Source organism: Mobula birostris, chromosome 10, assembly GCF_030028105.1.
Source record: "Mobula birostris isolate sMobBir1 chromosome 10, sMobBir1.hap1, whole genome shotgun sequence".
Lineage (NCBI taxonomy): Eukaryota > Metazoa > Chordata > Chondrichthyes > Myliobatiformes > Myliobatidae > Mobula > Mobula birostris.
The window spans coordinates 145,141,868-145,154,127 of record NC_092379.1 but is presented as its reverse complement, the minus strand read 5'-3'; the positions used below and the strand labels follow the sequence as shown (position 1 = coordinate 145,154,127).

The window sequence follows — 12,260 nt, the reverse complement described above, 5'->3', positions numbered from 1 at the left end:
GTTCCTCTGTCATGCCACTGTAGTTTCCTTTACTCCACTGAAACACCGACACATCAGATTTCGGCTTCTCTTTTTCTAATTTCACAGTGAACTCAATCATGTTATGATCACTGCCTCCTAAGGGTTCCTTCACCTCAATCTCTCCAATCACCTCTGGTTCATTACACAATACCCAATCCAGTACAGCCGATCCCCTAGTGGGCTCAACAACAAGCTGTTCTAAAAAGCCATCTCGCAGACATTCTACAAATTCTCTCTCTTGAGATCCAGTGCCGACCTGATTTTTCCAATCTACTCGCATGTTAAAATCCCCCACAATTATCATAACACTGCCCTTCTGACAAGCCTTTTCTATTTCCAGTTGTAATTTGTAGTCCACATCCCTGCAGCTGTTTGGAGGCCTATAAATAACTGCCATCAGGGTCTTTTTACCCCTGCTATTCCTTAGCTCAACCCATAAAGATTCCGCACCTTCCGATCCTATATCACCTCTTTCTAACAATTTAATATCATTTCTTACCAATAAAGCCACGCCTCCACCTCTGCCTACCTTCCTATCCTTCCGATACACCGTGTATCCTTGGACGTTCAGCTCCCAGAGACATGCATCCTTTAGCCAGGTCTCAGTGATGGCCACGATATCATACCTGCCAATCTGTAGCTGTACAACAAGATCATCCACCTTATTCCTTATGCTGCATGCATTTAAGTACAATACCTTAAGACCAGTATTTGATACTTTTTGCTTTGATTTCACTGCAACTTTATTGCACTTCAGCTCATCCCAATGGCTACACATTTGCCCATCACCTGCCTGTCTTTCCTGATATTGATGAAAGAAGAGCAGTAAATGTAGTGTATATGGATTTCAGCAAGGCATTTGACATGGTACCACATGCAAGGCTTATTGAGAAAATAAGGAGGCATGGGATCCAACGGGACATTGCTTTGTGGATCCAGAATTAGCTTGCACACAGAAGGCAAAGAGTGGTTGTAGACGGGTCATATTTTGCACGGAGGTCGGTGACCAGTGGTGTGCCTCAAGGATCTGTTCTGGTACCCCTTCTCTTCGTGATTTTTATAAATGACCTGGATGAGGAAGTGGAGGGATGGGTTAGTAAATTTCCTGATGACACAAAGGTTGTGGGTGTTGTGGATAATATGGACGGCTATCAGAGGTTACAGTGGGATGTTGAAAGGATGCAGAACTGAGAAGTGGCAGATGGAGTTCAACCCAGATAAGTGTGAGATGGTTCATTTTGGTAGGTCAAATATAATGGCAGAATATAGTATTAATCATAAGACTCTTGGCAGTGTGGAGGTGACCTGATAGAGGTGTATAAGATGATCCCAGAGGGATCTTAGGGTCTGAGTCCATAGGACACTCAAAGCTGCTGCGCAGGTTGACTCTGTGGTTAAATAGGCATGTGGTGCATTGGCTTTCATCAACCATGGGAATGAATTCAAGGGCCGAGAGGTAATATTGCAGGTATATATGACCCTAATCAGACCCCACTTGGAGTACTGTGCTCAGTTCTGGTCATCTCTCTACAGGAAGGATGTGGAAACTATAGAATTGGTGCAGAGAAGATTTACGAGGATGTTGCCTGGATTGGGGAGCATGCCTTATGAGAATAGGTTGAGTGAACTCAGCCTTTTCTCCTTGCAACGACAGAGGAGAGGTGACCTGATAGAGGTGTATAAGATCATGAGAGACATTGATCGTGTGGCTAGTCAGAGGATTTTTCCCAGGTCTGTAATGGCTAATACAAGAGGGCACAGTTTTAAGGTGCTTGGGAGTAGGTACAGAGGAGATGTCAGGTGTAAGTTTTTTACACAGAGAGTGGTGAGTGTGTGGAATGGGCTGCCGGCGACGGTGGTAGAGGCAGATACCATAGGGTCTTTTAAAAGGCTCTTAGATAAGTATATGGAGCTCAGAAAAATAGAGGGCTATGGGTAAGCCTTGGTAATTTCTGAAGTAAGTACATTTTCAGCACAGCATTGTGGGCCGAAGGGCCTGTATTGTGCTGTAGGTTTTCTATGTTTCTATAAATAAATAGATATATTGAGAACATGAGTCCTTGAAAGTGAGTCTATGGGTTGTGGGAAGATTTCAATAATGGGGCGGCTGAATTTATCCCTTTTGGTTCAAAGGCCTGATTGTTGAGGGGATAGTAATTGTTCTTGAGTCAGTGGTGTGACTCCTGAGAATTCTGTACCTTCTACCTGACGGTAGCAAATCACCCAGGTCCAGCTCTCTTCTCGAGAAGAGAGCATGACCTGGCTGATATGTTTCATCACCAGCCTCTCAAACTCTTCGCTGTGGAAGTAAATGCTACTGGATGATAGTCTTTGAGGCTGGTTACTACGTTGTCTGCTTCAAGCAGGTGAGTAGCTCAGACTACTGAAGCACAAGGTTAAAAATCGTAGTGAGCACTCTAGCCTGTTGATCAGCAGAAGTCTTTAGTACTGAGGCAGGTACAGCGGCTGGGCTAGATGCTTTCTGTGGGTTCACCCTCCTGAAGGCTGCTCTCATGTTGGCCTCAGAGACTGAAGTCACAGGGTCATTGGGTGCTGTGGGAGTTCATGATGATTCCTCCATGTTTTGATGATCAAAGCGAGCTTAGAAGGCAAAGATGTCATCTGGAAGCAAAGGCCTGTTGTCGCCTGTGTTGCTTAATTTTACTTTATAAAAAGTGACAGCGTTCAAGCCCTACCGCAACTGTCGAGCATTCTTCATTGATTCAAGTGGTGTAAATTAAATTAACTTTATCAAGGGTCAACTTTATTCACTATATACATTTACACGTGTTAGTAATTTGCTGTGGTGTGTTGGTCAGGGGACAACGTGCAACAACAAAACAATAACATTCAATGAGACTGGAAAGGCAGGCGGAAGATGCCAGAATAAGAAGGGGGGGAGGGGAAGAAGGACAATAAGTGAAACCAGGTGGGTGTGGGAGGTGGATGAAGTAAGTGATAGGTGGAAGAGGTAAAGGTTGGAGAAGAATAAATCTAATAGAGGAGCGTTTTAATAGCCATGTTAAAGTTTTTGTTTTAATAGCTCCTAATATTTTTGTTTTAAACAGCATGCTTGTCATGGAATTCCCAAATTCTACAATTTTGGTATCATCTGTCGGATTGCATGCTGCATGTTCTTTTGGGACGAGGTTGAATTAACATATTTTGTTTGTCTTCACTTAGTGTTGATGGAGCACTGGGAGTGTGCATCACTGCCCCGGGAGGAGCCGTGGCATCTGTCCCGAACTGGACACTGTGTGGCATGGAGCTGATGAATGGGACCTCTATGTCTTCTCCAAATGCTTGTGGAGGCATTGCTGTCTTAATCTCAGGTACACTAAGATAGTTTGTAGAGTTATTGCTTCCCATTTCCCCTGCAGAAACAGACAATGTATCACACAGGGAGTCCTTTTGCTCTGTTATATCTTTGCCAGTCATAAAAAGGAATAATCTAGTCTAACTCCACCTTCTAGAGCTTAATCCACAGCCCAGCAGGTTATGGCTTTTAATATATATATATATATATATATATATATAAAATCATGCGTTAATTAAACATGAAACACACATCAAAGTTGCTGGTGAATGCAGTAGGCCAGGCAGCATCTCTAGGAAGAGGTACAGTCGACGTTTCAGGCCGAGACCCTTCGTCAGGACTTCTGACGAAGGGTCTCGGCCTGAAACGTCGACTGTACCTCTTCCTAGAGATGCTGCCTGGCCTACTGCATTCACCAGCAACTTTGATGTGTGTTGCTTGAATTTCCAGCATCTGCAGAATTCCTGTTGTTTGTTATTTAAACCTGATATGAGTTTCTATATCTAACACCTTTCTGGCTAAAGAAGGACAGCACAGTAGTGTAGTGGTTAGCACATCACTTTACAGTACCAGCAAAGATCTCATCAAGAATACAATGTGCAGTGCTGAAGGAGGTGAAAAAGAACCTGAGGGTATCAGCAAAAGATTTGCAAGATCTCTAGAACTTGCTAAAGTCCCTGTTCATGTGCGAATTATAAGAAAACCACTGAACAGGAATGGTATTCATGGAAGGACACCATGGAGGAAACCACTCCTCTTCAAAACTAACATTGCTGCACATCTCAAGTTTGCAAAACACCTGGATGTTCCACAGCACTTCTGAGATAATGTTCTATGGACAGATGAGACAAAAGTTGAACTTTTTGGCAGAGGTGCACGTTGCTATGTTTGGAGGAAAAAGGGCACTGCGCACCAACACCAAACCCTCATCCCAACCGTGAAGCATTGAGAGAACAATGAATTCAAAATTGTATAAAGATGTTTTACAGGAGAATGTCAGGGTAGCGGTCCATCACCTGAAGCTTAATAGAAACTGGATGATGCAACAAGACAATGATTTGAAATACAAGCATAAATCAACAACAAAATGATTTTAAAAAGAAGAAAATTCATGTTTTGGAATAGCCAAGTCAGGGTCCAGACCTTAACCCAATTGAGATTCTGTGGCACGGCCTGAAGGAGGCTGTTCATGCAAGGTATCCCAGAAATATTGATAAGCTAGAACAGTTTTGTCTGAAGGATCAGTCCAAAATTTCTCCTTGCCTTTGGGCAAGTTTGATCAGCAGCTACAGATAACGTTTGGTAGAGGTTATTGCTGCTAAAGGAGGTTCTACCAGTTATTAAATACAAGGGTTCACATACTTTTTCCAGTCTGGACTGTGAATGATTAAACAATAAGCAAATGAAGGGTACAATTGTTTGTGTGTTATTAGTTTAGGCAGATTGTGTTTGTCTATTATTGTGACTTAGATGAAGATCAGACCACATTTTATGAGTAATTAATGCAGAAAACCAGGTAATTGCAAAGGATTTACAAACTTTTTCTTTCAACTGTACCTTTATGAAATCTCCCCTCAATCTTCTATGTTCTCGGGAGTAAAGAGTAAAGTTCTAACCTATTCAATCTTTATAATTTTATAAAACTATGTCCTCAAAGTTTTGATTGGAAAGGACCCTTCGTACTTAATCCATCAGGTCCCTCATTACTAGACACCTTGGTTAAATCATTCATCCACATTCCCTGTTCCAAAGGAATTAACCACTGCTCAGAGGTTCTGTTTATTAGTCCTGGTAATATTCTCAAAATTCTTCTTTGTACCTGTATTGGGGTCCAAAATTGTGCACAGGATTTTGTATTATCTTCCCAGTCCTGACAAAGCCTTTAATGCTATAAGCCTCAGCTAGCAAAAGAAAGTATTCTGTTAACTTTTTGGAGTCAAAGAGTACTACAGAACAGAAGTAGGCCCTTTGGCCCATTCAATCTGTGCCAAACTGTTACCCTGTCTGGTCTCCTCGACCCATGGAGTCATTCTTAACTACCTTTTAGATCTGTCCTGCTCTGTTTCAGGACTTGTGGTGGGCCAGCAGTCATTTACAGACCAGATGAACAAAGTTAACAGATTTCACAGTCCTACAGCATGGAAACAGGCAATTTGGCCATTGAGTCTGCACCAACCGTACAGTGTTCCTTTACTCGAATGCCACACCATTCCCATTTTATATCTCCATCAACTTCACACGCTAGAGCCAATTTACGGCAGCCACTGAACCTCCAACCTGCACGTCTTTGAGGGGTGGGAAGAAAGTTGAACATCCAGAGGACACAAATACATTCACCATCCACACAGACAGTGCAGAGATCAGGGTTGAACCAGAGTTTCAGGAGCTGGCAGCATCAGTTACACCAGCTCTTTGCTTGTTTGTTTATTATGTTACTATTTATTATTTATGGTGCAACTGTAATGAAAACCAATTTCCCCCAGGATCAATAAAGTATGACTATGACTGTGTTATTTAGAGATATGGCATGGAACAGGCCCTTCCAGGCCACCAAGCCATGCCGCTAGCAACCCACCTATTTAACCCTAGCCTAACCATGGGACAATTTACAATGGCCAGTTAACCTACTAACTGGTGCATCTTTGGACGGTGAGTGGAAACTAGAGCTCCTGCAGGAAACGCACACACACATGGGAAGAAGGTACATAATTTCTTATGGAGGACGCTAGAATTGAAGTCGGAACTCCAGTGTCCTCAGCGCTTACTCTTGTGCCACTCTTCTGCTCTCCTGTTAATGGAACACTCGTGTTCCCCATTATAGATGCAAGCTATTAATCCAAATGTATTTAATTAACTAAATTTCATACCCCTAGCCTTCCTGCCGAGGTTCAAATTCAGTGGCCCAAGACCATAAGAGAGGAGCAGAATTAAACTACTCTGTCCATCAAGTTTGCTCTGCCATTCCATCATGACTGAGTTATTATCCCTCTTAATCCCATTCTCCTGCCTTCTCCCTGTAACCTTTGACTTCCTGATTAATCAAGAACTTATCAACCTCTGCTTTAGATATACCCAATGACTTGCCCTCTACCAGTCATCTGTGGCAATGAATTCCACAGATTCACTACCCTTTGGATAGATTCACTGCCCTCTGGACTGCAGATACTTGTTTAGTAATTTAATCACTCTGGAAACTTAAAAACTTAAGACAGCATCAGTGAAAAGAGGAACATTTTCTGAAAATCAAGTAAAACTCCTGATACAAAATTTTATGGTTCTGTTCCACCAATTAACTTTTTTTTTCCCACTTTTGACTTAATCTTCTTTGCTGGGTTCACTGTGAGTTTACTGGACACTTTCTTTTCTTTCCACTTGGTGTACAAAGTTTATGGTTGTGTTGCTTTCTGTTCATCCTGCTTTTTTTTTTACTGTGTCACCTTTTCAGTGCCAACCTCACTGTTGTTTTCACATTAGGTTTGAAAGGGAATGGCATTGGTTATACCGTGCATTCAGTGCGCCGTGCTTTAGAGAACACAGCAATGAAGGTGGACAATGTTGAAGTGTTTGCACAAGGCCATGGAATCATTCAGGTAAACGAGATATATTACCCTTCTTTCTGAAGATACTTTGCCTCAGTTGTTGATGTCTTCATTCATTCATTCAGAAATTTCAAAAATGCATTTGTCTTCATTGGGTAAAGGCTGGATTGGGGGCTGGCTCCCCTGTCCGCGACGCCCTCTAGTGTTCGCTCAGTGGAAAACAAGACGGATTGCGGTTTTCTGTAGCTACACTTGCACGTGATGATCGGACTTGTTCTTGCAGAAACGTAGCTCCAGGACCACATCCTATGCACCATCAGTCATCAGGCCATGGACTTGTGCTGACAAAGATTATTATTATTTCTTTTTTGTGACTGTATGTGTTGTGTGTGACAGTTGGTGCTGTGTTTTGCATCTTGGCTCTGGATGAGCACTGTTTCATTTAGCTGTTATATGTGTATGATTGAATGACATTAAACGTGAGCAGATGGAGTGATGTGCAGTTTCATAAAGATAATTGGGTGGATGTAGGCAGCTACTGTTGGTGAGTTATGATAATACAATTAAAGTGAGCCACGCTCTCACCTTAGCCCTGTTCCTTATTATAACATAGCCTTTAATTTCTTCCTGTCAGATTGATAAAGCCTATGACTACCTCAGCCAAAATGTCTCAGTAAAAAGCAGCCATTTGGGCTTCAATGTCAAGATATACCACTGGCGTGGAATCTACCTCAGGGAGCCAGCATATCTGTCTGTGCCAATTGACTTCTCTGTTTCCGTGGAGCCAGTCTTTCCTGAAGACACAGGTAAGGAAAAAGCAAACTTCTTTGTAACTATAGTGGGATGTATGGTACTGTAGCATTTAGCAGTATGGTACTTTACAGCGCCAATCACCACTGTCTGGAAGGAGTTTGTATGTCCTCCTCATGAACCACATGGGATCCCCCCCGGGTGCTCCAGCTTCGTCCCACATCCCAAAGGTGTACGGGTGAGTAGGTTAATTGGGCAGCACGGGCTCATTTGACCGGAAGGGCCTGTTACAGTAGAACAGTCACCACAAGTGTCACTGCACGTTCTGGTGCCAGCTGAGAATGCCCACTAGGTTCAGCAGAACAACACGAACAACAACAGATCAAACCAAACGACAAAACAACAACAGCAAAACAAGCCCCATTCCTCCCTCCCTCTCATCCACCCACGCACACACGCACGCAGTCCGCTTACACTAAGACAGGCCGCCTTTGGCCTCCAGTTTCTAGTGGACTGTTGGATTTGCAGACATTTGGCCTTCAACTTCCTCAGTGGGCTTGTAGAGATTCACAGACTCATGCCTCTGGCCATCTTTGGCCTCCAATCTCCAGTGGACTGGTGGATTCATAGACATTGGGCCTTGACTTCCCCAGTGGAATTGCAGAGACTCACAGATATTGAGCCCTGATTTCCCCAGTGGACTTGCAGAGATTGACAGACATTTTGCCTTAACTTCCCCAGTGGAATTGCAGAGACTCACAGACATCGAGCCCTGATTTCCCCAGTGGAATTGCAGAGACTCACAGACTTTGTGCCTTGACTTCCCCAGTGGAATTGCAGAGACTCTCAGATATCGAGCCCTGATTTCCCCAGTGGAATTGCAGAGACTCACAGATATCGAGCCCTGATTTCCCCAGTGGAATTGCAGAGACTCACAGATATCGAGCCTTGATTTCCCCAGTGGACTTGCAGAGATTGACAGACTCAGTGCTCTGGCCATCAGGCCCTGACTTCTGGACTTCCGATCAATCTTTGGGCTACGATTTGGACTTCTGGGAATGCTGTTACATGTGTCGTTTGTGTTATTGACCAACACAGTCAGAAGTGGATGTGCTCTGGGTGGCCTGGAAGTGTCACCGTGCTTCCAGCATCGTCATAGCATATCCACGATTTACTAACCATAGACTGTACATCTTCTTTCTTGGAATGTAACACTAACCATGACGCTACATTGCCACCCTAAGTTTAGTGAGTCCAAGTGACTGGTCATGTAGACACCTGAAGTGCTGTTTTAATTTAAATCGGTAGATAACAGTGAGAAGATTGGTCTGCAGATACACCTGGCTTTGACATGCAATGCATCCTGGGTGCAGATTCCTTCCCACCTGGAGCTGATGAACCAGTCACGGCGGGTGACAATCCGGGTGGATGCCCGCGGTCTCAAGGAAGGGTCACACTACACCGAGGTTAGTCCTGTGCTCTGTCCACTGTTTTATCCTTTTGGAGCTAGTGTTTGTTGCGTCAGGGTACAATCATCTTACTTTGAAGAAAGGGTGTTGGCTGAGAGAACGTGAATGTGTCCCCTTTCAAATCACAAACATGAGATTCTGCCGATGCTGGAAATCTAGAGCGCGCACACAAAATTTTGGAGGAAATCAGCTGGTCAGTCAGCATTGATGGAGGGGAACAAACGGACAATAATTTGGACAAAGACCCTCAGTGCTAATGTAGCATCTTGGCCTGAAAGTTCAAGGTTGAGGGCTTATTCTTCTTCATAGATGCTGACAGACTGCTGAGTTCCTCCAGAGTTTTATGGGTGTTGCTCCCATTTCAAATGATATCTTGATTAATCTAACCCCAATCCTAACCTTCAATAGCAAGTAGAGGCCAAGGGCAGCCCCAAGAAGATAGATAATCACCCTGGAATATTAACTCCGTTTCTGTCCACAAAAGCTACCTGACCTGCTGAGTGTTTTTAACATCTTCTGTTTATATTTCAGCTAAATGGAATATTATTTTCTTTTACTTGTGAAATGGCTAAAGTACAAAAAATAGGGGAGTCTTCTACTATTATATGGGCTGTGGGTAGTATCCACATGAAATTTTAGTCCCCCTAAAATCCAGAAAATTAAAAGGCTAGCTGGAGGGAGTTTAAGAATGAAATTAGGAGAGCCAGAAGGGGCCATGAGAGGGCCTTGGCGAGCAGGATTAAAGAAAACCCCAAGGCATTCTACAAGTATGTGAAGAGCAAGAGGATACGTCATGAGAGAATAGGACCAATCAAGTGTGACAGTGGAAAAGTGTGCATGGAACCGGAGAAGATAACAGAGGTACTTAATGAATACTTTGCTTCAGTATTCACTACAGAAAAGGATCTTGGCGGTTGTAGTGATGACTTACAGCAGACTGAAAAGCTTGAGCATATAGACATTAAGAAAGAAGATGTACTGGATCTTTTGGAAAGCATCAAGTTGCATAAGTCAAAGGGACAGGATGAGGTGTACCCCAGGCTACTGTGGGAGGTGAGGAAAGAAATTGCTAAGCCTCTGGCAATGATCTTTGCATCATCAATGGGAATGGGAGAAGTTCTGGAGGATTGGAGGATTGCAGATGTTGTTCCCTTATTCAAGAAAGGGAGTAGAGATAGCCCAGGAAATTATAGACTAGCGAGTCTTACTTCAGTGGTTGGTGAGTTGATGGAGAAGATCCTGAGAGGCAGGGTTTATGAACATTTGGAGAGGCATAATATGATTAGGAATAGCACATTACAAGCCCTTCAGCCCACAGTGCTGTGCCAAACACGTACTTTAGAAATTACACCCTATCCTTGTTATATGTGGGGGATATGTTCCTCGAAGTCGACACATAATGTGAATAATTATTTAAATGGAGAAAATAGGGATGTGTTCTTCAGGGCTTCCTAAATATTTTATATGTAATTTATTCACATTTTCATACCAATACGACACAAAAGCAGTACCATAAGGCAATATTTGTATTATATTTCAGCAACTTAAGTGATATTCAACGTAATAAATCATAGAAAGTTAACATACTAGGGTGTATAGTGGCAGGTGTGTTCGCTCCGGGAGATGAGTGGTTGTTGTGGTGTCGGGCAGCTTTACATGGATGAGGTGGATGGTTGTGGTCATCAGGATCATCAAGGACAGCAAGGGGTGAAGGAAGACTCAGAAAACTCTCAGTACTGCCGGCAGCAGGGGATGACACCGGATGGGAGAAAGTGGTGAGGATTGTTTGCTTGGCAGCATTTTGTTTCTCAGCATAAATTTGCTTGCAGGGAAGAAGGGTTGACTGCAGGGAACGACTGAAATGCTGACTCCGTTCTAAACTTGGGTCCATGTCCATCGCCATTTGTGTCAAGTGTTCCACAGCCTTAAAAAATTCTGCCAGTTGCTTCAGAGTGGAAGACCTGACCTCTTCCCGGGATTCATCAGTGTTGTTGATGGCATGTCTGATGTTGAAGGGCTTCCACCATGCCCTCACCGTTGTAAACTTCAAAATCATCTGCTGCTTGCAGCATCTGAGAGACAGTTTGCTGTAAAAAATTACGCCTTGAATGTGGATATCACACTTTGGTTGAGTGGTTGAATCAGCGATGTTGTGTTAGGCGTCAGGAAACGCACTGTTATGTTAGGATGAATGCTGTCCAAGTGTTTAGGATGGGCTGGCGCATTGTCAAGCAACAAAAGAACTTTAAAGGCAAGTTTCTGTTCCCGGCAGTAGCATTCAGCCTCAACAACAAATTGATTAGCAAACCAATCTTCAAAGATTTGACCAGTGACCCATGCTTTCTTGTTAGCTGCCCAGTGGACAGGAAGCATATTCTTACTCAAACCTTTAAGTGTACAGGGGTTTAGTGAACGGTAAACTAAGAGAGGCTTCATCTTACAGACTCCTTTGGCATTGGAACACATAAGCAAAGTCAATCTATCCTTTGCTGCCTTGAAACCTGATGTAGTTTTTTCATCCTTACTTATGTAAGTGCGTTTCGGCATACGCTTCCAAAAAAGCCCAGTCTCGTCTGCATTGAACACCTGCTTTGGTGTGATGCCTAACTCAGCTATCATAGCCTGCAACTGCACAGGGTAGTGTGCCAGAGCTGTGTTACCTTCACCTGAGGCTGCCCTGTTTATAATTTCCAACTATTTTTCCAAGTGTTAAAGCGGTTCTCTACCGCTTGGCTGATGGCCCAGGACTTGACATCGAATGCTTAGGAGTTATACTTAAATTAGTCAAGCACAAAATCACTGCACCGTAGGTAAAAACACAAAAGTTTAAGAGCACATCCATACGTTGCCAAAACCAATGCGAGACTGGTGGGAGTGAGGATGTGAGGCGTGCGCATGTGACTTGTTTTGGCAGGAAAGCGGTGCTTCTCGTGCCAACAGTGAGACTATGAGGCGTGCGCACATGACTTGTATTGGCGGGAAAGCAGTGCTCCTCACATAACTGAGTTTTGGATGCATATAATGAGAAGTTGGTAGAAATAGGTTCCTCGCATAATTGTGAATCCGCATTGTCTGAAGACGCATATAACTAGGGTTACCCATAGCCCTCTATTTTTCTAAGCTCCATGTACCTATCCAAGAGTCTCTTAAATGACCACCACCACC

The 12,260-nt window shown here is 43.5% G+C and overlaps 1 protein-coding gene across 2 annotated transcripts in view; it reads left to right on the top strand.

Annotated features, from left to right (window-relative positions):
* LOC140204370 (tripeptidyl-peptidase 2-like) overlaps positions 1 to 12,260 on the top strand; it is a 193,393-nt gene that overhangs the window by 81,923 nt on the left and 99,210 nt on the right. For both annotated transcript variants that reach the window (XM_072271060.1, XM_072271061.1), the window contains exons 11-14: positions 3,205 to 3,353; positions 6,812 to 6,927; positions 7,511 to 7,682; positions 8,935 to 9,092. In XM_072271060.1, coding sequence (XP_072127161.1) covers positions 3,205 to 3,353; positions 6,812 to 6,927; positions 7,511 to 7,682; positions 8,935 to 9,092 — 595 coding nt within the window. The remainder of the gene's footprint in view (positions 1 to 3,204; positions 3,354 to 6,811; positions 6,928 to 7,510; positions 7,683 to 8,934; positions 9,093 to 12,260) is intronic.